At 47.8% G+C, this 26,084-nt stretch overlaps 1 protein-coding gene across 15 annotated transcripts in view; it reads left to right on the top strand.

Annotated features, from left to right (window-relative positions):
- LOC143422703 (protein muscleblind) overlaps positions 1–26,084 on the top strand; it is a 339,744-nt gene that overhangs the window by 277,018 nt on the left and 36,642 nt on the right. For 11 of the 15 annotated variants that reach the window (XR_013101750.1, XM_076893527.1, XM_076893526.1 and 8 more), the window contains exons 4-6: positions 14,211–14,378; positions 15,763–15,843; positions 17,314–17,496. Coding sequence is in view for 14 of the 15 variants with exons in the window: in XM_076893527.1 (XP_076749642.1) it covers positions 14,211–14,378; positions 15,763–15,843; positions 17,314–17,496 (432 nt within the window). In the remaining variant the exon portion in view is untranslated. The remainder of the gene's footprint in view (positions 1–14,210; positions 14,379–15,762; positions 15,844–17,313; positions 17,497–26,084) is intronic. The other 4 variants (XM_076893528.1, XM_076893534.1, XM_076893535.1 and 1 more) reach the window with 2 other exon arrangements.

The following is a 26,084-nucleotide window of genomic DNA, read 5'->3' on the forward strand; positions in this document are numbered from 1 at the left end:
TAACGCGAGCATTTCCGATTTCTTGGCACGAAGGGGTGCGAGAAAGCTGGAACGAAGAGGACACCTCGCCTCGGTATTAATATGAGAATTGTCTCTGAAACGATCCGCTAAACAAAAGACGATTTACTGCCACAGAAACGGTAACTGTGTCCCGAAAGAAACGTCTGCTGTAATATTTTTTATTTATCGCCACCGTGTCCTGAATTCACCCCGGAAATGGTGCGCATGTGTTACGATATGGGCACGTGGTAGCCGTGCGATTTACGAGAACATTTTATCACTCGAATCTACATCCTTCCTTAAATATCTGAGAGGAAATATAGTACTTTAACCGATTCAATTCCACCACGCGGAATGTCGCGTATCAAAAAAGATAACGAAACGGAGGAAGCCTCCCTCGGTTCGACGGATGCAGCGTGGCCCGCCTAACCCAATCAGGCGGATTTATTCTGGCTAATAAAACCTGGGATGACTTTGGCTAACAAGCTGACCCTTAGGGCGTCAGCCGAAAAAAGGTCTCCGTAAAGCGTCTCTCTCTCTCTTTCTCTCTCTCTCTCTCTCTTTCTCGCTCGTCTCAGCTTCCTTTACCCACTCGCGAGAGTCCATCAGAGTACGTCATCAGCCGGGGACAACCTTATATTCCTCTGCTCGCTGCGAAGAAGTTCGTGTCTCCGCTAGTTGGTCCCAGCCACCAGGGACTGCTCTGATTTTCTTAGACATCTCGCCTCGCCTCGACGCTAATTCGTTTTCCCGACACGCGTGGCATGATACGTTCCGAGCTTAATTTCTTCGTTTCACCGTCCAAGCACTCGGGTCGGTTGCCCGTCTCCCTTTTTCCTTTTTTCATTTTTTTTTTTTTTTTAACTCGTTAGAGGTCACACGGAAATGAATAAAGTTCCCAAGTGCACTTTCAGCGATGGAACGTCGGCTCGAATCGCGTCGTCGAACGGTGAGGCGACTCGTTCGATCGTGCAGCCGTCGCGCGATCGATAATTCAGCTCGGGCGTAGATGATGAACCATCTCGTCGTCCCTTCGATTGCTTTTTTTTCTCCTTCCACGCGGACTGGCGACGCTTGTCGCTGATACTGGATCCAGGATTAAATCAATGTAGCGTGCACGCGATATGAGCCCATCGGAACGTGTGTAATGCGTCCGTGAACACCATCAACGCCGCTGTGGATCCCGCAGATTTCGAAATTTGTTTCGCCAGCCAGCTGCCCCGGGAATACGCTCGCGATAATGGAAACGGAATTACACGGGGACGCTTCGTTTCCATTCGGAACGGTTAAAGCTTCTCGGCTTATTTTTATCACCGTTTATTCGTACTGCGACGCTCAGCAGGATGAGGACGCGTTCTCCGACTGGTAACACGATGCAGATCGTGCTTTTTAAAGAATCGTCAGATTCTCTGCGAACCGTCTTACGCGAAGGTTTGTAAAAAGTAAACATTCGTGATCGTTGACGATCGTTTTTGAACCTAGCGAGCGTTTCCCAGCCGCGGCCCATGAATATTTACCGAACCGTTGGCGCTCATTGAACATCGCGAACGTTAATTCGAGCGATCGTTAACGAGTGGTAAAAATGTTTGTAAGCAAATTGGCGCGTGGCAACGTTTGCGATTGAATCGCAATATTTGCCGGGATGTCCCAACGGCCTGTTGCGTTCCTATTTGCATAAATATTAAACAACGCGTATCTATAAATCACCACCGGCCAGAAATTTATCGAACTCATCGGGGAATCGCGTTTCAGGGGGTTCGTTATAATATGGGAATGAAAATTAATATCGCGCAACGAATAACCCGTCCCGATATTGTTTGATTAATTGATCGAGCTTGTTACGGGGTTAAAATGCGGCACCGCCGATGAACAGCTTAAAAACTTTGATCTCTGCCATATTTATTTACGCGCACTTTTCCAGCGAGATGAAAATATGAACCGCGCTGGGCGCAGTGTCTGCCGTACGAGGTGGCTCGTCGATATCGATTTGATATTCAGAGCTTCTCGTGACCGAAGACTTAGCGGTTTGCCAATGGGTATATACATCGTGTCTATTTTACTCGCCGTGTAAAGAGAACGAGCGAGGCTCTTTGATGTCGAGCAAGACTCTTAGCGCGACGAATGTAGAAGGTTTGGGGGGGCGAAAGAAACAGAGAGAGAGAGAGAGGAAGAGGGCGAAGTTTCGGTAAGGGATGAAAAACGGGGAGCACGGGCAAAGGAAACGGGACGTTGCGAGCTCCGACGCTTCCTTTCTCGATCACTTAGGACGCGAGAAATGTTCTCCGTCTCTCCTCAGGATCAGATCTTTGCCTTCTCGCCCTCCCGCTCGTCCTTTGTTCATTCTTTATACGTATATTTCTCTCTTTCGGCTTTCGCGGAGGCGTCTTTGAAGCTCCTAATTCGCTAACTTGTTATTCCATAAAGCACGGAACTTCCGTCTTCCTTTGCGTCTAAATTCCCGCCGCATCGCGAGCGCGAGAAAGAATTCTTGATAACGCCAGGCCGGGAGCTAAACGGCCCCACCGTCCTTTTTCCTTTCCTGTTTCAGGTCGAACGTGTCTCCGCGAGAGTTCTTCCTTTGACGCGAGGGAAATACCGGTGGAAGGCGTCGATGCGCCACCTTTCCTGTCTCCTTCCACTTTTATTCCCCGCGTGACACGCGTGGTTGGCTTTTCTTCTATTTTTTTCTTCTTTTTTTTTTTTTTAACCAACGTACGAGTACAAATCGACGCCACCCACCCCCTATCGCTCGCGTCCGCGGAATGGCAACTTTTTCGGTTAGCCGAATGGCCATTTGCGGCACGGCGGAAATCGGTACATTTCCAAGCAAACTTTGATTGTTATCGGGCTTGTAGTAGAAGGGCAGGGCGGTGTTGAAGTGGCGGGGATTGAAATCGGCAGTGTCGAGGAGATTAAGAGCGAGAGGAAGGGAAACAGAGAGGGAGAGAGCGGGAGAAGGGAACGAAGGGAGGTTGAACGAGCCAAGCGACGCCTATTAATTCGTTTAATTGTGCTGACGAATCAAATGCTAAGAACTCAAATTTCTCTTCCTTCCTCTATCTCTGCCTCTTTTCACCTTCCACCCTTTCCCGCTCTCTCCCACCTCTTCCCCGCCGCTGTACAAATTATCGCGACTTCTCAGGGCCCAGTTAACCGACGAGGCTGGTGGTACGAGCTCGCGAAAGAGGGTAGCAACGCTGCGCGGAATGGGATAGCAGAAGAGAGATAGAGAGAGAGAGAGAGAACCGGGAGTTGGCAGCCCTTAGCTCGAGTGGCACGGCCAGGCCCGCACGCTGCACTAGACTCTAGGGTCCTTCAGCGTCCCGAAGTCGAAGAGGCGTTCATTAAACGATAACTCACACTCGGAGAAATGTCTTGTTAAATCGTCGATCCGACGACAATCACGGCGCCGGCCGGCAGCGTGTATAGTTGAAGATCGGCCTGAAAGACGCGTGGCACGCGGTGAATGTCCTGTGTCCCATTTCGAACGAGTCATTGAAATCCGGGCACGGAACGCGGTGCGCGCGACAGAGCGAGAGCCCACGGCCAGGACAGGCTGGGCTCGAAGGAAGGATCGCCCGCCGCGCATTTCCCGCATAATTATTCCCGCGTCCGTTTTCCACCGGATCTATCTATCTATCCCCGGGAAAATTGATCCGCTCGATTCGTAGTCCGCCTCGAAACTGGAATTTAATATGTCGCCCCCGGGATCCAGCGCGCGAGATCGCCCGCGATCCTCGCCACCGGAATAATAAACGGCGCCGGCTGGATGCTCGCCGCGTAATGCAAATGCGCTTTATAATTATAGGTGTTCATCGAGACCCTTTAACGCGAGCTAAATAAAATGGAACGATCGTTGTTGTTCACACGAATGGTGTGGAAAGAAAATCATGCGAGTATGGCGAGTTGGGAGGACGTAAGCGTTGGGGTTGCACACTTTATCGCGCGAAGAAGATCCATGCCGCGCGATAAAAGACGATAATAATCGCGATCGAGAAGCCGCAAAAGATCGCGCACATTTTCACGCGCGTTTTCCCCCTGGATTTCATTCGATGTCCCGTTCTGCGGTATTTGCAATGCAATTACGCAGCCCCACCGCCGACCGTCCGTCAAAGCCAGTTCGCACACTTAATTAGTATTTATAATCGTACGTTAACTGCGACGCATTCGGTGAACCCGTGGCACCGTTGATATATACCGTGCACGTTCGATATGTATCTGATTTGCATTATTCGCGAGTTTATTCACCGGCTTCGGCATTGATCTGTCACATCCTTTCACGGCAAGGCGTATTCGCGTAGCACGCGAAGCCCGTCATCGCGGCATTCTGCGAGTCGTTGCTACCAGGGAAACCCTTTCCAGCTGTTACCGCGCGTTCTCCAGCGATCGAAATCTGTCACTTCGTTCCCTGCTCTCGTTTTATTTCTCCCACGCCCGTCTCAGGAAACGTGGGCATCGCTTAACCCGCGTCGCACATCTCGTTCGCGTCCCATTCTCTATTTTTCGAAATAGTCGCCCGCTTCGTGGCGGTTCGCCGTGGTTAGGCGATCGAATATTTCTCACGTCCTTCGATTCCTTCTCCCACGTGTTTTTATCGCCGCAGTCGTTTTAACGCCTCATAGTTCGCCGATCGGCGAACGATCAAATACGAATCGGTTCGCCGCGCATAAATTTCCCTCGCCTGCCCACCGTATTTCAGAACTCGCGTGTAATCGCGCGAGCGACTCTCTGTTCAACGCGGTGTCACGGATCGGGTTTACGACACGGGCGTGACTTTTCCCCTGTTTTTCGGATTAAACCCGCTGCGGGCGTGTTCGCGCCGCGTTGCCTTTCACGGCCTCGTTCGTTCGCGGTCACGAAGACGCGAGCGTTTTCACGGGGATTCTTCCGAAATCTTTCGAGCTCTCGCCCGCTTCTTCGCAATTAGCGCCGAGTAGTATCAAACTTTCCGCGATCCCTGTATTTCTCTCGGATAAAACTTTTGTCTCACGTTTTCCGCGTCTCCCTCCACTCCTTCATACCGCGGACGCTGTTAAAAGTCAACGAAGGCCTCTCTACGTGCTCGAAATTCCCGTCGGAATAACGAAGCTCTCGCCGCGGCGATAAACAGACGGAGCAAATGAAATCAATACAGAGGAGGCATATATCAATTCTAAATCTGAAAAGCTGCGAAGAAATCACGTCCGCGCCGTAATTCCAATCCCCGTTGCAACCCTTGGCACACGCCTCGTTCCCATTCTAAAGCCATCGATGCTCCATTAATACGTTTCTTTTGCCGCTGATGCGCCCTCGCAGTTCTGGTACAACCTCGTGGCAATCGTTTCGTCGCCAGTCGTTTCGCGAATTAAAACCGTCGCCGCCGTAAGAAAAGCCAGCCGAGACCGACCATCGATTAATCGGAACGTCGAGATACTTATGAAGCGGCACACAGTGCGCGCGAGAGATAATTCCCCGCAGGGGTGTCTTCGAACGTAGTTAAGAATTTCGCACGCTCCGTCGCAGGGGCGAACTAATATCAGACAACGCGAGCGACACCTCCATAGAGGCGAACCCTAATAGAGTTCGTGATCTACATAAAGTATCGCCAGGATCGGAATTAACTTTTACGCATTAATATGTACCGTGCGGCGGTAGCAGCCGCCTTCACGGACTGTTCCTTCCGCGCGCTCGTCGTCGCCTCCGCCTTACCAACCCTCGCCGTCGACGGGAAATTTGTCAGGATAATGAGAGACGGTCGGGCGGGCGCGCGCGCCACCGGCCAACTTGTTCCTCTAATTTAGTTGGAAAGTGTCGCGTCCTTGCAACGGTGTCGTTAATAATTCCACGTCGTTATCCTGTCGCGTTCACGGTAAAACGAACCGAACGAGCCGCCTCCTCGCGACCCCGCCGCGTTACGCCGCAGCCACCCGAAACGGAAGTTCGTGCACGCCTGCGGATCCGGTTTTGAATATTGCGCGCACGTAACAGGCGCGCGTAGACGCGGTGCCCGCGGAAAATTCTCCACCGTCGAGATTTCATTCCACGGGCCATCCGCGAGGCGTTCGCGACCGCGTCGCATTAAGTTCAGAGGGGGGAATATTGGCCGCGCGACTTATGCAGAATTCATTTGGAGGGTGGCTGGCGCGCGCGCGCGCGATGGCCAATTCCGACGCCCACGGGTCGAGGTGAATACGTAAATCCATTCGAAGACGCGTTTCCACGCTTCCTCGCTGTGATACTAGTTTTTCTTTTCCACTCTTTCTCTCGCTTCTCTGAAATTTCTTCTCGAGGCTCTTTAAATATTTCATTGGAAAGTACCTCGAGCGATGGTAGCTTCGTTGACGCGCGACGGGTTCAACGGAAAAGTCGAGGAGGAGTATTGGGCGCGCGACACCGCGACACGGAGTTCATTTCGACGGTGAATAATCATCGACAGGGCGGCGCGCTGAATCGATGCGGAAACGATGGGGGGATTCTCTTATTCGGAGGACAAATATTGAAACGGTGGATGGGTTGGAATAATTTACGCGATGTACAGAGTGAGAGAGAGAGAGAGAGAGGGTAATGGTTCTGGAAGGGATGTCGGATGAGTTGCAAATTTGATTTGTTAAACGACTACGAGTCTTCGGATAGTTGTCGAAACGAAGATACCTGAAATTATTCTTCTCCTGTGCCGCGTTTTTAGCGTCGATCGAGAGTATCGAAGCTCCAAGTGCGTGTAACGCTCGAATGCGTCCGTTTCTCGAATTCTGGTGAAAAAAAGAAACCCTTGGAACTGCACGACGCAGATGAGCGATTACGTAGCTCCTATTCAAACGAATACGACGAGTCACCGCGTAACTAGCGAAATGGTTGATTAATCGTCACGTTTTTTTCTCCCAGCCATGATCGATCCACGGAGCAGCGGTATAACCTTTTGTCCGCGGCATGAATCGTGGATTCGCCTTATTGTACGTATTATATCAGGGGCAGAGCGGGGCAACGATTCTTCCGAGCACTTGTTCGCTCCTTTAATATCGGTCGCCATTTCTTTATCCGCCTTTTAATACCTGGAACGCGGATCGCTTTCGCGTTCAATTAAACGTTTGCCTTTGCTTATCCATCAGCTTTATTCGCAGCCGGATTCATCGTCGCAATCTACGTGCGACGCGTCGCAACGGCGTCTCGTCGTCGTTGTTAGTTTTTTCAATCGTATCCACTCGCTTCTCCGTCGTTAGCTAATTCTATTCGTTCGACGTCGCTCTTCACGCTAAATCGCGCTATCTCGCGTCATCGATCGCCATCGTCCGGAAGCCTAAAACAAACGAAAACCACTTTACGATTCTCATAAATACCAGCAGCGGCCGCAAAACAAATGTAAGCGGACGTGGAAGAAGAAGAGGAAAATGCTAGGGGAAAAAAAAGGGAGGGGGGGAAATAACGGAACTCCCTTTACAACCAGGGTATAGCCACTGACTCAGCTGGGCTTTCACGTCCTCGACGTAATGAAACGGGACCCCTGATGTCGTTTGGCCTCGCGTTCACTCAGCTTCTTTAACAAGTGAACCTAGCTCCGCGCTGCTCGCCCATTTTATTGAAACACAGTACACTTTTACTGTGTTTGAAAATATTAGACACGTACTTTCTCCTTTATTGGCAATGGTCAACGTTTAGCTTGTCTTAACTAGAACTCAGCGTGGGAAACGTTAAGGGTAGACCTAGCTAGAGACGACGAAGCGGAGAAGGAACACGAACAGAGATTTGCGTCGGTGTGGTCGCGTGGGTCGCAGCTCTAGGAGCAAAGGGTGACAAACTCCCCCGGAAACGTATGGAACTCGGCCCAAAACTCGGCTCGTCCCACGACGACCACTTCATCCCGTCGTTCCTCGCAAAACTGTGCAGGTATCCAACTGTTCTCCCTCCATCATCCCTCCCCTTTGCGATCTCCCCTAAAAAAAAGTTTTTCACCATTGCGCCTCTGTTTCTATCCTCGCTAGGTGAAACCATTGAGGTGTTCAGTTTCTATTTGCCTCCCAGCGACAATTTCCTAAGTAATTTTCTGTTCACCGTCCAAAGAGGCGATTAAATAGAGTCCTATCGTTTGGAGGGTGCGTTGGGTGGAATCGTTGACTTTTTCTAGGATCGAAACACTCCATCGCGTCGCTGTGGTATACGTTTACACGTGTGTGACTAGATAGCGGGCGGAATGATACGATATTGGGAAAGACGCGGGGTCACGTAACGAGGTCGGTACGCGGAGGAGGGTGAACGAAATTTTTCTCGTTTATCCTTGAATATCCAGGGAGCGTAACTCGGCCAACACGCGCGTGTACAGCTAGAGCAAGGTTCCTACGTGCATGTAGATGCTCTAACGTCGATCAAGGAACAACGCCATGTTTTTCTACTCCCCCTAAGTAATCCAGATAACAAAGTTCCTCTCAATCTGGCCTATCATCGCGCCAATATCCGCTGGCTACGTTCCGCGCCATCATCTCGATATTTTCTTCGCCGTGGAGGCTCCGCCGTTGATCGTATTACTCGCTCTCGAGAAAGGATATTGCGGACCAGAAAGCCTCTCAACTGGCTCCTCGCTTGTATACGATTAGTCCTCTCCGCGTGTACGCAATTAACGGATGTTCCGCGCGGGTTGCTAATACGCGCGCCCTCCTCCCCGCCATCTCGTGTCCCGACCTGTTCCTCCGTTTTAATGCGACAGTGGAAATTTTCCAGTTCCCCATTGAAACGCGAAGGGTTCGCGAAACGAATATTAAAATGTCAAATCCATGTTCGACTGTAACGGAACGTCCTGCCGGACAGCTTCGAGCGATAAGTAAAATGGATCGTGTTTGTACTCAAGGGATACTTACTATAATTCAATAATATTGCCAGCCGTAAAATTCCGGCGGAGATAAGTTTAAACGACGGGCGCGGTTCGAAAATTTCTCACGTAAGAATTTAAGTGCGACAATAAATCTCGCCGGCTGGTAGCTCCTTCCCACCGCCGGTTTCGTAACTTCGCTATGGTAATTTAGAGGGACAAGATGAAATAGTATCGGCCGCGTAACGATCGCGTTTAACGCAGCCACGGGACTAATGTCGCAGATTTCGTTCGACGTTCGCCCGTTTTTCTCTCGCCGGTGAAAAATTGTAGCGGCCCGTGGCGTGTTCACGCTTCCGCGGGGCCTTTCAATTCCGTCGGAACGGCCAGCGAGCCAGCCAGCCTTCCCGTCGATCCTTAAAGTAACTCGTTTGCCTCGAGGTAATTCTCACCTCCGCTCGAACGCGAACGATCGGAAGCTTTAATCTTCTTAACGTCCGGATGCTTCGCAGGCCTTTGAGGAAACTAACGTGTTCAGATTCGATTCCTTGCTCAGGACGAAACGACGCGTATCAGTTTCGTTGCACTCGAGCACAGCTGATTTAAATTGATTCCACTCGCATTTTTGAAAACGTTCGAACCGCTGCGAGCTCTCGAAGCGACGCATCGCTGCGAATCGCAACGGGTGATTCTTACGCGAGTTAACACGGCTAATTCGCCGGTTAACTCGCACGAGAGGAACGCGCGCCGTGAACGGCGGCGGTATCGGTGTGAAACAAGCGTGTTTAAACGCAGCCACGAGGCTAATGTCGTAGCTACTTCCACCGGCAGCTCTCTCGACGAAATTAAGGGAAATCGCGCGGCGCTTCCCGCCATACGACACCGGTTCCACGGGAAAATCGATATGCAAATCTACGCGCAAATCCTAGTAATCTCGCCAGCCGCGGGCGCTGCAGCCCGTGCACCGACGCTGGTGCTCCGCCGCTCTCCTAGGGCTGTGTGTCTCTTCCATTTACCCTCCATCAATCCCACCCCGTCGCCCCCACCTCGACCTTTCTCTTTCTCGTTTCACAAACGCGTTCCAACGGGCGTTCCACGCGCCACTTTCTCTCTATCATCCTGTCCCCGAGGCCTTTGCTCTCTCTCTCTCTCTCTTTCTCTCTCGCTCGCTCGCTCGCTCGCTCGCTCGCAACGTCGAGAACCGATCTTCTTCAGCTTTCGACGCCTTTCGCCTCCGTACACATACTTTGGCGGAGGTGCGAGACGCGAATTTGCGGGAAGAGGGAGAGGCGAAGCTTGCGAGAGGTTATAAAGCGGGGTTAGTCTACGGGTCTGAAGGATCGTGTTCGTCGGCCACCTTCGACGACAGGGCTTTATCGAGGTGAAAAAGGTTGCTCGACGCCGCCTCGACCTCCTGCCGCCAGAAAGTGAGCGTTCCTTTGCTCCCGCTTCGATCTCCGCTCGTCCCCCTCGTCTCGCCTCTCTGCTGACATTCTTACTTTATTAGATCTTTATTTCGCCCGTCGTCGAGGACTGTCCTATTTGCTGTTGCGAGGTAACAGTTTTCCTTTTTTCTTGGAAATAAATTCATTCCACAGAAGCGTGGACCTCGTTCCCGCTGATTAATCCGGCGAGCCTGGTCGCGAAATCGTGGACTCTGGACAATGGGAACGTAATTCACAGATTGAATGGGACGTTCGAACGTATCCCAGAGAGCTTTGAAATTTTTAGGAGCTTCGCGAGATCCGAAGTCTTACAATCTCCTCGAGCTTCCGCCCGGGAATCCACGCCCGCCGACTGATTTCATATCCAAATCCAAACAGATCCTTTAATGTAAACTAAATTAAAGTTAATTAACGCTGCAAGTGCCTCGCTCCACTACGCTACACGTTCTCAGCTACGAACACCCGCCTTTGAATTATTCAGGGTATCCGCTGTCTCGAGGAGCGACGGTGGTACAACCTTTGACACAGTAATTTCTGCAAGCCGAACGCCAGCAACGTTTCTCATTATCGCGCGAAAAACATCGAGCGGATAATGCTAAGATCGACAATTTCTATCGACTATGCACGCACGCGTCCTGCGAGCAGCCGTTTTCGTAGCCGCAACAATTTTCTCGATTTCGGCTGACGATCGTCCCCTCCTCGAGTGATGGGAAGCGGAGAAAGGAACAGACGGCAGTTGTTTTCTCGCGAAAGGTCAGACCGTCGGGAAGGGAAGACAATCAATCTTGATCCCAATTATCGCGTCGTTCGGCGACTGTAATTGAGTCGACCCCTGCTCGCACCCTTTCTTCTTTCTCCTCTGCCCCTCGAGCGACAGCGGAAAGCCGAAACAACGAGAAGATGGAGGTTCTTCGGCCTGCGTTCGTCTCGAGGAACGGAAACAGTTTCCGTGGCGCACCTGCTCTCGCTTTGGGTCAATGATTTATCCAACGGACGAGTAATCCACGGCTAAAGGTTATTTGGCAAAGCCCTTCGATTTAGACTGCTCGTCCTCTTTTGTATTTCCCCAATTCCGTTCTCCGCTCACCCCTTGTCCTCTCGAGGGTTTCGATTCTCTGCCTAGATATAGCGCGACTCCACCTACCGTTTCTCATCGTACGACCGCGACACGCGGTTGCGTTAGCGAAGAAGTTCTGCTCTGCAACGAAACGTTGATATCGAGTACACTCTCTCGCGTATCTCCAACGCAAGTAGTATTTATGGCGTCGTTCCATCTCCCTCTCAGCCGGGAAATCTTCTAAATATCGTTAAAGTTTCATTAAAATTAGAAGACGAGAAACGTTCCGCATGGCTCCCTGGAGAACGCTGTTTCTTATCAGCGGGTCCTTTAAATCATCTTTAATACCACGCTCGCCAGCCAGCGGCACCTAGAATGTACGCTGCCGCGTTTGCATCTCGACGATAATGCGTCTGTTTGTTATCAAGTTCAACTGCTGTCGAGTCCTGCAAAAGGGCTGGCGCGACGAATCGAAGATTACGCGGTCGCGTGGTACCCTGTGGAGACGACAGTGGAATTAATCGTCGATCTTCGCGTTTGGGGTTGAAACATAACGTAGCTGTCCGAATTGTTAATTACGATTCATTTTCTATCGGTGAAATTAGCGCAATCGTTGCGGTATCAGATCGCGAGTGAACATTCGTTTATGATTTAGAATATTCGATGGGATCCGAGGTAACTAAAACCTCGTTTATCGGCGCGCGATAAAGTCGCAGTTTTAGCCGTCCGTTCCCGATAATGTCTACCGGCGTTTGCATAAATTGAAATCGAGATAAAACAGCCGCGAAGCACTGAAAATTCTCCGGCGGATCGCGCGAGCGAAATAAACTGGGGCTCGCCGATAAAGCCCGCTATTGTTCCGCGTATAATTCGATAACAGACTTCCCGTGAAAGTTCACCGAAGAAAGTGGCCCTGGCAAACAGTGCTGGGAGCCAGCGAGCTAGAACCGCGCCAGGGTGCACGCTGATACGCGGTAGAACCCCGAACACCGTCTACCCGATTCCCGAACGTGTTAACACGCGAATTGAAACGAGCAAAATGCAAATCCTCTCCAGCCGCGATCCAGTTACGAAGCAAATTGCCCGGCCACTCTCTGTTGCAATCGTAAAACCGCTGAAACGTCGTCAATAGCCTAGCCGGCGGCGCCTCCTACAGCTGTTCAACTCGTAGTTTATCCCCGTTGAACCAGTTCCGTTCCAGCGTTTATGAAAAAACTCCCGTTTGTTGCCACAGCGCTTTTCGCCAGCGCCCTGTGCTGTTCCGGCTAGCCTTGTTTGCCTTCCATTCGGCCATATTGTGCGGCGATAACCCTGTGGAACCCTCTGGTCTCGAGGCAACCGTCGAGCCATCGTCGATCGTTCGCGCTTCCAACGTTTCGACCAAATCTCAGATTAACGCGAACGATTGTCGATAACAGTTGGAGTCGAGTCTAGGACAGGTTGGTCAAAGCGTAACGCTAGAGAAGGAAGCGGAGGGAGAGGCGTTCTGCTTGCCGCGCCCTCAGTGGGTCGAAAGTTTCTCGCCAGCGGGTACACATTATTCCTTGAAACTCTCGAATGTGCTTAATTAGGCGATATTTGAGGAGGTATCCCTGCAGCTTTGGACCCACCCTCCAAGGTCGGTTTCACTCTCGCAAGCTGCCATTATGGAAAGCCACTGGATTTCCGTAAGAAGGCCGCCGCTACCCCACCTTCGCCATCCTAGACGTCTTACCTGAACTAATATTGTTAGGGTCTAATTAGTACCATCCTGACACCGCCTGACCTTGCCCCATCCTCCCACCCTTGCCCCCGTCTCTACCTTCGACCTCTCTTTCTCCTTTCTATCCCGCAATTTTCCACCCTCCTTGCGACGGTACGCGCACGCGTCGTTTCTTCCTTCTCTCGTTTCCTTCCGGCCTGCGTCGTCGCGCGGCTCCTCTCCTCGTCGCGCCGCGTTTCCTCTCGGTTGTTTATCCTTGACCAGCGACATATGCGCGTATACCATACCAGGTTCTCTCCCTTCGAGTAACGCGTCCCGCTCTAACGGCCAATTTCAGCTGCGTATACGCCAGACGGTGTCCCGGGAAAGGACGTCCTTTGGCTATTGCTGCCGCGCGGTCTGCTACCCTTTAGGGGTGAATTGCACGCGACGTTCAATCGTTCGCTATCGTCTATAACGCTTCGACCGGTGTACTCGGTTGCGATGGGTTCGAGCGCAACGCGAGCAACTGGAATCGCGAGGAGGAAAAATCGCACGCGTACATTTGTCCGCTCCTGACGAAGAAGAGAAAAAAGAATGTCCTACCCTCGATAGTAAAGCGAACAACTCAGCGTTTTCAGTACCTCTCTCTCTTTCTCTCTCAGCGTTTTCTCCCGCGTATCACTTTCCCCCCTTTTTTTTCTTCCTTCGAAATTACACCGCTTACGGCCACGCGAGTGCAGCGGCGCGAGGAAGCCTGAAATCGCATTAAAGCTCGTTGCGACGCCCAAGTTACGATGGGATGGAAAAGCGAGAAAGGAAGAGGGAGAGCGCGCGGGCGCGCGAGAGAGGGAGGACCAGCCAGCTTTCGATATTAGCTACATTATAAACCACTTGTACGTGAGTGTTTCACTTACGGACAAATTGCAGATAGGCCGCGCGTTTATGTAAGACTCGGCGCAATTATAGAGCGGCGCGTGTAATGGTGTCGCGGCGTTGCACGTGTGGGACCTGCCGCGGGAATATTGTTCACGGCGAGCCGTGGAAGGGTCCGTAATTAAAGTTACGTTTAATCGCACCACCGTGCCACTTGTACGCGCTTGCCACCCTTACCAGTCGAACGAGGAATTCCCTGCCTTTCGGATTCTTGTTCGTTTTCAAGCGTTCGCCACCTCCCCCTTTCTGCGCTTTCGACACCATTTTCGAAACGTTCGATGCGAGATACATAAGAGTGGTCTATTTTCGTTTCAGGGCCGATGTAATCGGGAAAAGCCACCGTGCAAATATTTCCATCCACCACAACACCTGAAGGACCAGCTTTTGATAAACGGGCGCAATCACTTAGCCCTGAAGAATGCGCTGATGCAGCAGATGGGCCTCACAGCGGCCCCCCTAGTGCCTGGCCAGGTACCAGCAGTGGTATGTCCGAACTTTAACAAACTCGTTGCACCACGTCTTCTGCTGTTCACACATCCACACATTTTCTTTTTTACCACGATCGAGAGATTTTGATTTTTGTCTGTGTTAGTCGACGACTACCACTAGATTACCCTTTTGGTAGGCAACGCCGCGTAAATGGTCAACGGTGTGCCATTCTCATTCCTTCTATGCCCCTCTTAACTTTAACGACACCCGCGTTGAATCGATTCCTCGATAACAATGAGTTTGTTAAATAAAGTTCTATCTTTCTGTAAATTGTTCGCATTAGATTTTGTTTTTCTGATTTTACGCGACATGTACATGCAGATTTAGTTGTTTATTTGCGATAAAGTTTCGAGGTAACTATGCGCTACGTCGTCTCCATTTACCGGCGTTCTTTATTTGCGGGCATTGCACCGAGAGATTAAAACCTCAGAGAGTAAACTTTAGCACGCCGCATGTTTTTGGTCAGTGTCACCCCTTACTCCTTTAATTTATCCATGATTCTTGATAGACAGTCAATATATTATATATGTCTCTGTTAATAAGAGATCAATTTGCCAAATAGAAAAGAATCGTAGTTACATACTAGTTCTCCTAGACTGCCGTCGAATATCACGAATTGTAAACTTTGAAAAGCATACGATTATTTTGTTGGTTCGTCAACGTTTTATTTATTCATTTTTTTTTTTTCTTCTATCGATCATATAATATATGTGTCATTTGGCGAATCCACAAAATCTACCCCCCTACCCCCCACTGTTTCTATAAACACATTACGGTCTGCTGTTGTTTCTGTCGATCCTTTCTCTGGGGCCAGATGAAATCTCGAACTGTCTGAAGGTTTTAAAAGAAAGAAAAACACGTTAAGAACGAAAGTCGTCGATAACAGACAAACGTATATACGAATTTTGTCGCGAATGCACGCATCTGCACAGTGACCGCAATGTGTTGAACAAACGCGCGAAAAACTGTGAGGAACGTTGCTGTCCGCAGTTCGATGAAGTTGTCTCTCTCTCTCTTTCGCATGCTCGCGCGTGCGGGTGCGTGCGTGAAAAAAAGTAAATTAGAAAAAGTAAAACAGAAGAAGAAAAAAATAAAGTAAGAAAGTAAAAGAGAAAAAAGAAAAAAGACGAAAATATAAAAATATTCGCACCCAAATATTTTCTGGCGACCAATGAGAAATTTTCACCGTAAAATCAGAATCATCATTTACACCCACCCGCCTTTTATTTCATGACATATAATTCATAGTCGTTGCTACGTGACATCGAACCCTATACTACTCGTATGACTGCCTGTCTGTCCCCTATGTTTGCCGCTGTGGCTCTCGTGGTTGTGGTTGATTGTTGGTGTGTTCTCCAATTACGTCATTGGTGAACAGGAGGCACCGGCACCTCCGGCACCACACCATCACCTTCAACAGCAAATCCAGCAGCAACTTCTCGCTACCCACGCCTTTATGGTAACTCCTGGTTTTGGTTGGCTTCCACTAATTTTTTAGTTAATTAAAGCGCCACGCGACAGCGACGACGTGGAGAACGAATCTCTCTCTCTCTCTCTCTCTCTCTCTCTCTTTCTCTCTCTCTGTACGCCACGATATCACGCAAATTTATGTACTTAGAAGCGAGCAACGAAACATAGGATTCCGTAAGATGTCGTCGCTGTTACGCGTGTAGTGTGCCTGTAAGACTATTTATCTAGTAAGCGTTTGTATGAAAGCTTCGACTTGTTTTAAAAGAGTGCCGCACTGTAAAATTAAGATTGATACTTGATTTGCATGCTTCACGAGATGTTTCGTTTTGTTTTTTATCGAAAAGAGACAAAGTTCCTCTGTACGTTTCGACAGAGTTTTTCCTTTAGAGAGTTTTCCTTGAAAGCATGCGTTATTTTGCGGCCAAAATGGATCGTCGTGTTCCCCTCCGCTCCCGAGAGAAGATATACGAGAAACTTTTACCTATCGAAGCTGAGACATTTCGTTTCTGAAACTACTCGAATAACTGGAGAAGATCGTGACTCCGATAATTGCGATATTATTCTTCCTCTTATTAAATCTTATAAATCTTCTAATTTGCATTTACAAGAGGAAAAGATGGTCGCGAGACATTGGCTCGAGAAATTGATTCCAGAGCGGAAGGGAACGCGATGGACGATCCGCGGACGATCGAGGCACGGCAACTTCTCGATGGAAAATAATTGTTTTCCCTCGAGGTAGTAGCGGAAGAAAAGGGCAACGGGAGGGTGGGTACGGTTTTTCCGGGTCAACGGCCATTATCGCGTAGTTGGGCAAGTTTTTCGACGGTTCGCCGTGCCTCGCTTGTCCGGAAGCTTCTGTACGTCGGCGGAAAGTTCGAGGAATACAAGCACACAGATCCTTAAAGAAGAAGAAGGGACGGGCGTTCAGCACATTCGGCTGCGCTTCAAATTACCTACCTTCGCTTCTGGGTAGCCCGTTCTCTGCAAAACCAAACGCTTCTTATGGGAACGCGCGCTTGTCGTACGGAACGGCCGGTTACCACGCGGAAAGAAACGAACGATTAAGGCTACGCGAGCGAGCAAACCTATTCTTTTGCTCGCGAATTTCCGCTCGTTAAAATTCTCGTTCCACGTGTAAAGAAGAGAATATCGCGTTTTTTGGAATTCCAATCGAAACGACAACGTAAACGCGCGATAGCTATCGATCGCGTAGTCTCGATCGCGTAGTCCGCGTTGGGGCCACGGAAACCGCGTCCGCGAATCGACATTGAATAAGGGTGGGATCGCCGCGACGCGCGCGCTTCTCGACGCGTTCGCGCTAGAAAGGGTTCGAAGGAAACGGAAAAGACGGGAGAGAAGATTTTTGGGGCGTGTACGATGACGAACTCGCGTGGAGCGAAGGTGGGGATAGGTCTGTTCTAATCCGTGTTACCTGGATACATTCCGGGTGTTTTCACAGGCGACGAATCCGTACCTGACCGGTATGCCGCAGGTTGGCAACACGTACAGCCCTTATTTCGCGCCCAGCCCGATCATGCCAACGATCATGGGCCCTGCGGACCCCGGAGTCGGAAGTCCGTTGGGCGTGGTGCCGCAGACGGTCGCGATGCCGCAGAAGATGCCACGTACCGACCGCCTCGAGGTATGTCTACCACCAAACTACATTCAACAACAACAACAACAGCAACAACAACAACAACAACAACAGCATGGGGCCCAACACGGCGCAGCCGGGGCCTCAAGGTGCCCGATGGCCGCGCCCAATACCGTGTACCAAGTGCCGGCCGGTCCCCCCAATCAGGTGTCGCCCGTTTCCACGATGCAATCTGTCAATCATCCACCATCCCCGACCACGATCACGACCACCTCGTTCTGTACCCCGTTGCATAACCCCCACGCCCACCATCACCCGATCCACAACCTGATCTACGTCCACGCGTACTATTGAACACGATCGACGATCGTAGTTCTCTTCTGTCCCCCTCTTTCTTTTCTTTCTCTTTTCGTTCTTATACTTTCTTCGCTTACCTGTCACTCTGATTATTTATTCGTTCGCCTTTACTTTCATTCTAATTCTATTCTGTACCTTTTCCGCGCGCGCGCGCGCGCGCCGGTGTTCCCCGTACACCGGATGATCGGTATTTATCGCCGACCACCGCGGTCACGCGATTCACTTACGCACGCGGTGTTTCTTTTTTTTTTTTTTCGTTCGCGTTTTTGGGGAAGAGAGATCGGTCGCGGTTGCGTTTTCAAATACCTGCTCGGGAGCGAAAGAGAAAAGAGGCGAAGAGCGCCTAGGCTGGAATGCTCGGTCTTCGAGCGGTTCGATTATCCCCCTCCCCCGGTAAGAGCGTCATATATATTTATATACACATTTATCCGATAACCACTATAAAAAAGAAAAAAAAAAACAAAGAAACGCGTGTACGGTGTAGAAAAACGTGTGAAACTCGCGGGAGAGCGAGGGACGTCGCTGAGGGTATCGAGCCTCGTCCGGCCTGGCCCCGCTCGTTTCCGGCTGGGCGGGCAAATTATTTTTCGATTCCGTGTTCAATCGCGTCCGGGTTGTCGGATGCTTAACGACATTGCGCCGGATGATCCGTGCGAAACTGCACCGTGACGATCATTTCACGGATCGCTTGTAGCCGCGCGAACTGGAGCGGGACGAGGCTCATTAACGGCGAAACGGAAGTAAAACGGCGGGGGTCGTGTACCCGGTTCCCCGCCAGAAAGGAACGGCTCCCTCGGAATGGAACCGGACGATTCTGTCGCTCGTCCGACGAACACCCGCGCGGCTCTATGATTTCTATGTACTCCTTTAAACTAATTAACTAATGGTTATTATAGCACTACACGTATATGGTGTACGCGGGCATTTCGATTAAGAGGATTTGCACGACGATATAGGGAATAGGGTTCACGAGGACGGTCGCGAGAGGCGATTGATTCTGTTCTTTCTTTTTTTTTTTTTTTCACTTCTTCTTCTTCTTCTTCTTCTTCTTCTTCTTCTTCTTCTTTTTTTCCCGTGGATTGTACATCGGATATAAGGTTCGTTCGAAGCAACTATAAATGGCAACGACAAAAATAAAAAAAAAAGAGACGTGATGATTAATATTGAAAGGAGGATAGATAGTAACGATAGTGCGGCGAGAGTCGAGGGGTGGATCAGACGGAAAGCGTGCAACGATCTTCTTATCTTCTTCGATCATTTTCTCCGATAGGAGCGATCTAATCGATCGAGCTGCTCGAAAACGATCCAATAAAATCGCGTTCGGGGCGCGAAGCGCGAAACGGCGACCGCCTACCCCCCGCAAGGGGGTGGCAGAAATATGTTTTCGCTGCTCGCAGACAGATAACGACGAATTTAATTAAGACCCGCGAGTTTCCCGTAACTTCCCGTTAAGGAACACGACTCGGGGCGCAAGAAAACCGTGGCAACAATAATGTTTCTTGCTACGCGCGAGCGCGAAAGTTCACCCGGTGGCGTCGAGTCGGTGTAAGTTTTATAATGTTCGAGTTTACAGATTTCCCCGGAGCCTGTATCGCTTCTTTCGCCCGGCGGCTTTCGCGGAATTAACAAGTTTCGCGCGATGGCGCGCCGTTTCCGCGGCGAAAATGAATAAAATCGGGACGCGTAAAGGGGCGTCGAGGGGCGGTCGCGCCGCGTGTATCGACGCGCGAAACTCTCGCGAATCGTTCGTGAAATGGAGCTTCCTCGCTGGCTGTTTTTTTTTTTTTTTTTTTTTGTTTCACTCCCCCCTCAACCCCTTCACTCGGACAAGGAACGGCTCTTCGTAGAAAGCGAATTTAATACGTTTTCCGTGTATTCGACGGGTAACGAGGCCGACAGCAGCGCGAATGGACAGCTACAGAAACCTCCGGCGCACTTTTCTCTCAGTTTCTCTGTAAAGGGGGATGAAAAACGGGATCAAGGGTACGGTTCGCGTGTATTTAGTCGCGCTTCTGCCATTCGAACCGACGGTGACGACGGTTAAACCTTTCCGTCGATGAATTGGAAATTTTTGCGACAAGTACGAGGAAAAGTTGGACGTCCGTTGGAAAATTTCGTTCGAGCAAAGACGTCGAGCTGGCGAATTTGTCGAGCCTCTTTCTGCGCGACGACAGCGTAAACAAAGGTATTTATTACTAGTAGAGAGCGCGGTGGTCGACAGCGATGCTTAATAAAGAGAAGATTAATCGATGAACGGAAAACGATGTCGCGTAGAGTAAAATACAGTCGACGTGAGGAAAACAGAGTGTTCTCTGGAAGCAAAAACTTAAGTGATTTATTGCCCGTGATTACAACGTGTCGCATACACGGTATAAACAAACACGCGCGAGGACTATACGTTTGATATGGAATCGAAATCGATCCGTCGTTCGAATGATTAAAAGCTGTTGCGCGAAATAATTCAGCGCTTTCTCCATGGAATTCTACGTTCACCAGTTAAACCGTGTAACTCGAACGAACGTTTGAATTGTTTCTAATTACCGAAGAACGTGGATTTTTCGTTTTACTTTTACTTTTCTTGTAAGAGAGACAAAAATATCGAAGATCGTTGCACGTTTTCGCGAAGCAGAATTTTAACAACGTTTTAAAGAATCTATACACTTATGTACGTATGCAGAACACGTTTGTGCACGACGATCCAGCCATGCATACGTGCATAATAACACGTGTACATAGTAGGTAGGTTAACAAATTAACTGATTGTGTTTCGTATCGAGGAGAACGAGAACCATAAAGGCAAGGGATATGCCTTGGTTCGATATATTCAATCTCGTCGAGGCATACTCAATTGTTCCTCGTTGGGTTTTATCGGTTCGTTTTTACACGTGTCGATCGAACGGTGCGCTAATTAAGAATTGTACGTTTCTAGAATATTTTCCAGCCTGGGACTTGAACAAGTGTCTTTTCTTTTTACACGCGTTGGCGTTTACTATTGTTCTTACATTTCTTCTCCCTGAGTTTTCTTTCGTTAGTCTGCCCTTTTTTTTCTTTTCGATTTCTTTCTTCTTGTTATAACATTTGTACGACACTTCGCGATCATTTGTGTGTCCGACAGGTTTTTTTCCCTTGTACCTTCCATGATTATTCCTTATCAACGAAGACACGTTTTCAAACTTTTGTACTGTCCTCTCCCCCTCGTCTAAAGTAATGATGCGTTAGGACCTTACGATTAAGTACGAACGAAAAAGAAAAAAAGAGTACGGAAAAAAAGGATATATGAATTATTATGCAATGTAATGTCGTTAATTAAACAAACTATTGCAAATAGAAATTCGGTACTATTATCGATCGATTTATCAGCTAACCGCAATTGGTCTTTAACGGTAATTATAATTATTATAATATTTGGTAACATACGATAATATGATGATAATTAGTATATCGTAAACGATACCTATTTGTGATGTAACACTCGATGACTTGCACTAAGTTCGGGTCAACATGAAATTTATTGATGATGAATTCAAATAAAAGAAATATAATTGAAATTGAAAAAACAACGCACAGACTGTTTATTGAATCTTTTTTTTTTTAAGTTCTCTCAACGACCGAAATCAACAGAGAAAGAAAAAGAAAACGAGTATCGAAAGTTTGTGTGCTTTTTGTGTCTTACCAGTTTTTTTTTCTCTCTTTTTAGTACTCTTGTAAGTCGCTTTATTTCTACGATCTTACAGTCTCTCTCTCTCTCTCTCACACACTCTGGTTTTTTTTTCATTTTTTTTTTCTTCTAGTATCACGTATCACGTGCGTGCATTTTTTATTTTCGTCTTAATGTAAATGTGCCTTTGCTCTTTTAGTCGATCGAACTTGTGCCAAGTATGCTAAAAACTGTACCTACCTTTTGTTTCTTTCCTCTTTGAAGAGTTACAAACGTTTCCGTAGTTGCGTATATGCCGCTTGCAAGAAGAAATAGTCTCTGCATATCGTAAAAGTGACTCTTTTTTTTTTCTATTGTTCCATCATTGTTTACTACATAACTTTTTTTCTTCGACTTTTCTTCTTTTTTTTTTACTTTTCGTCTCTTTGTTTCGCCGTCTCGTTTTGTACTTTTTTCCGTTTCGATCGCAATCGCGCCGTGAGAAACGGACGTCACGGTAGCCATTATTGCCGATCGTGTAGAAAAGTTGTACACACAGGTCGCGTGCAATTGAAAAATGAACAATTCCGATAACTCTGTTTATTAACGACGAACGAAACCGAATTCACGCCCAATTTCACTCTGTCTCTCTCACTCTCTTTCTCGACTCGATCCCGTCTGGATAATCTCGAAGCTCCTCGATCTCCAACCCCCTCTGTTTTACATCCATCAAAGAAAAGAAAAGAAAAGAAAAAAAAAAAGAAAGGAAAGGAAAGAGAAGATATACATATTCTCCCGGACGTTACATCGTTGATGGTCTTTTCAAATTAATTGCCTGCTGCCTGTTTATACGTATATATATATATATATATATATATATACATACACACACGTATGTACATGTATATATGTATATATCTATATATATCTATTTATAATGTTATTAATATTCTACATAAACATATGTTTGGATTTTTTGCTATTTAGATACATTAATTAATTTCTTACCTTGATTGGCCAATGCTCGATCGCACCTTCGATTGTATCGCGCGGAAAAGACAATTGCGCCGTTGAATGTAATTCGGTAGCCATTCGAGGAATGAGATTTTCGCAAGAAGCTTGACCAATCAGGGAAGCGAAACGCCGTAGAAAGCAAAAAAAAAAAAAAAAGACGACTTAGTATTTATTTCTCCTAATCATAATACATCGTAGTGCCATGACCATAGAGTGAATGAAGCGTAGCGATGTCCATTATTAATTCTATTTCTTTCTCCGTCTGTTCATTTACTTTTACCTTTCTTCTTCTTCTTATTCATCTATATTTGCATCGATGTTACTACTTAACGGGACCCTATAACTTATCATATATACCTCACGCACACACTATACAGCGACGAAGCAGAACCTTGCGATTATAATACTATAACCTTTCTGTTCTACACTCACTGTGAGACTTATATTTTGTTCTATTTTTTTCTTACATAGGCCGGCACTTAACTATACAGAGGTCCCTCTGTTTTCGTTTCTCTTACTCTCTATTTGTCGGTGTCGTTGTTTCGTTCTAACTTCATCAGACATCTCTTCCGGCCTCGTCTACTTTACAAATTTCATTTCATCCGTCTATCAGGCTCGTGACGCGCGAAACATCCCTTCGAAAGCGCTTACAGAGTTTCGCGTCACCCCACGAAAGTGTTTTCCCTTTCGAACGAACCAGAAGCGAGCCGTACCTTTCGCGGTTGCAACGCGAAAGAAGCCACCGGATGTTTCGTGCGTCACGAGCTGATACTCTCCCGTTAATCATTTTTGTTTTTCTCGATCGTATTACTTTAACAATATTAATTTCGATTCTTTCTTTCGTAGCGACACATGCATACTTATTTTTGACCTCAGTTAGCTAGCCCAGAGCTGTTGACGCGACGATGCTTTTCCAACGCGTTCACGTCTCGCAACGGACAACGCACGCTCTAATCTGGATCTTGTTCCCGGCCAGTTTTGAATCCTTTCAACCCGTAGGACTGGTGCCGTTTCGAGTGGACCCGTTGGGAAAGCGTCGCTCGCCGCGACGTTGACGTAATTGCACAAAGCTAATGCTCTTTACAGCTTCTCGTAATTTTTCCTCGTACTTTTTACATACATGTATATGTATATCTTCAGCAGTATACCTATATACAGATTTCTTTTGGTAACAAAAACTATATATATATATATATACACACACACACATGTTTTGAAATACTTATATATGTTGGTTAACAAAAAGATATATATATATATAGAGAGAGACATTTTAAAATATGCATATATACGTACCTGTGTACCTGATTTTTTACAGCGCCAGATTTCTATTTATCGTTCATTATCTTCCTTTTTTTTTTTTTTTTTGCCAACAACACAAACACAGACTCTCGTTTTACTAATTCCATTAATTGTTGAACGTGTACTTGCGACTTATGTGTTTACTTTTACAGCCAGGAGGAGGTGCTTTTACATTCTGTATACGATCGCATGCGAGTTTTTTGACATTTTTATATGCATTTCTCCGCAAAACACACGTTACACGTAACACGCACACGTACAGAAACGCGAGGCGGCGAATCGCCGGCTAAACGCCCGTACACGTAACACATCCATTCTGCACACACGTACAGGCAAAGCGAAGATTCACATACACGTGACAACCTGGAGAAAAGAGAAAACAAAAAAAAAAAAGCAAAAAGTACAGTCATGATTCTCATTTCCACGCCGTTATGTTCGATTTTATGTGTGTGCTTTAGCGAGCAGATATGTAACTTTTTTAACTACTTCTTGCTCCTTGGTTCCTTTTCTTTTTATCTACTTTTCTTTTGATTTCGATTCATTCATTTTTCTCTCTTGCCTGTCTGTTGATACACGAAAGTTGGGTAACGGTAATCGTGAATTGGACACACCAGGCGACGAACGACGTCCACCGGAAGTCCACACAGGGTGGACGAGCAAAGTCCTCCGTTTAGGAGTCAAGATGAGAACCGATAGCGAATTAGTCTCAGCTGTTTTTCGACGAGGGGAGAACAAATTTTCATGCTTTTCGGAAACATATATTGTTGACGAGCCCCTACTCGATCCAATCGCGGTACATCCTGAAAGCTATTAAATGGCGCTGGAGATTCGAAAGAGTCGACCCTATAATTCGATTCCCTGTGCCCGTGGTCCCGTGGGTGCGCACTGATCGCGTCCGACTAACCAGAGCACACACGAGCACACGCAGCAGCGATTACGCGTCCCGTAAAGCTGTCCAAGTATCTGCGAACGTGCTGGAATCGTGGTGACCAGAGAGGACACCCCTCCAGTAGGGATAGAAGGCTGGGCTGAGGGTAGGATGAACAGTTTCCGGCCTGCAAACAAAAAACGATCTGATATTCACTCAAAAATGATTCCACTCCTCGATCATTAGTATTATATTCAGCTACGTTAGAAATCTTGTTCACTTTAGCGGACGATCAAACGTGCAAAGTACTTGGGAATCGTTAGAAAGTCAAACTGATGAAACATTGTACGAAGCTATGTAGTTTACAGTACTTTGAGTCGTGCGTTAATCAGGCTGGAAACTTATCGTCCCATTTTCACGCCCTTTTTCCATCTCTTTCATTCTGTCTACCTCTTTCTTTCTCTCTCTTTCTCTGTCTATCTCTCTCTTTCTCTCTCTCTCTGCCCTTTTCATCGTATCTCTCGGTTTAAAATTTCAATTATCCGCAAGAGAACGAAACTGTTGATCGATTCTTTCCACTCTAATGAAATTTCGGAACCGGTTGGCTCAAGTAGCATTAATATTCTTCGAAAACGACCCTGCCACAAAGGAGCTCGGGATATACGTGCGCGTTCAAGGAAGAGGACGCGATCCTGCACAATGGAAGGTTTAAAAAGAAAAGCTCGGAAGATACGTTGAATAGTGTACACGCCTACCTTCAGGTGGTTACGTATACATATATATAGTATACACGCGTCTAATCAACGTTTGTAAGTCAAAAGGGACCATTCATCGTGTCTGTTCTGTTTCATCGTCTCTGTCTGTCTGTCTCTCTCTCTCTCTCTTTCTCTCTCTATCTCTGTCTGTACTTTATCTCTCGATTCTTCTCTCCTTTCTTTTCTCCTACTCTCTCTCTTTCTTTCTAGTACGAATACTTGTTTGTCTCTATCTATCTATCTCTCTCTTTCTGTGTATACCTGTTCGTATATTCGTATATCTGTACGTACGTATTTATATTGGTACCTTTATATATGTATTTATATATTACTTATACATATACATATTATCTACATGTTTTATACTTTTGGTCGTTGTATACGATTCGTGTGTCGCCTGTGTACGTGTGTGTGTCTCGTTAATCATTCAATCCTCGTGCGTGCGTCCCTTCGACTATCCTCGGGTCACTGAAAGCTGGTGCATGGATCTACCCCCCATCCATTACACCTCACAGTCCCTCTCTTATCCGCTCGATTCCATTCCTAGCTTTCTCATTCGACAGCAACGCTTGCCAGAAATCAGTCAGCACACTCTGTACCCACGCATTCGAGGATTCTAACAGCCGTCCACCACCAAGGACGAACCCAAATCGTACATGTACCCATATCGTTAAGAGATATCCTCATCGACTACCTGAACCCT

The sequence above is a fragment of the Xylocopa sonorina genome, chromosome 4 (genome assembly GCF_050948175.1).
Source record: "Xylocopa sonorina isolate GNS202 chromosome 4, iyXylSono1_principal, whole genome shotgun sequence".
Classification (NCBI taxonomy): Eukaryota; Metazoa; Arthropoda; class Insecta; order Hymenoptera; family Apidae; genus Xylocopa; species Xylocopa sonorina.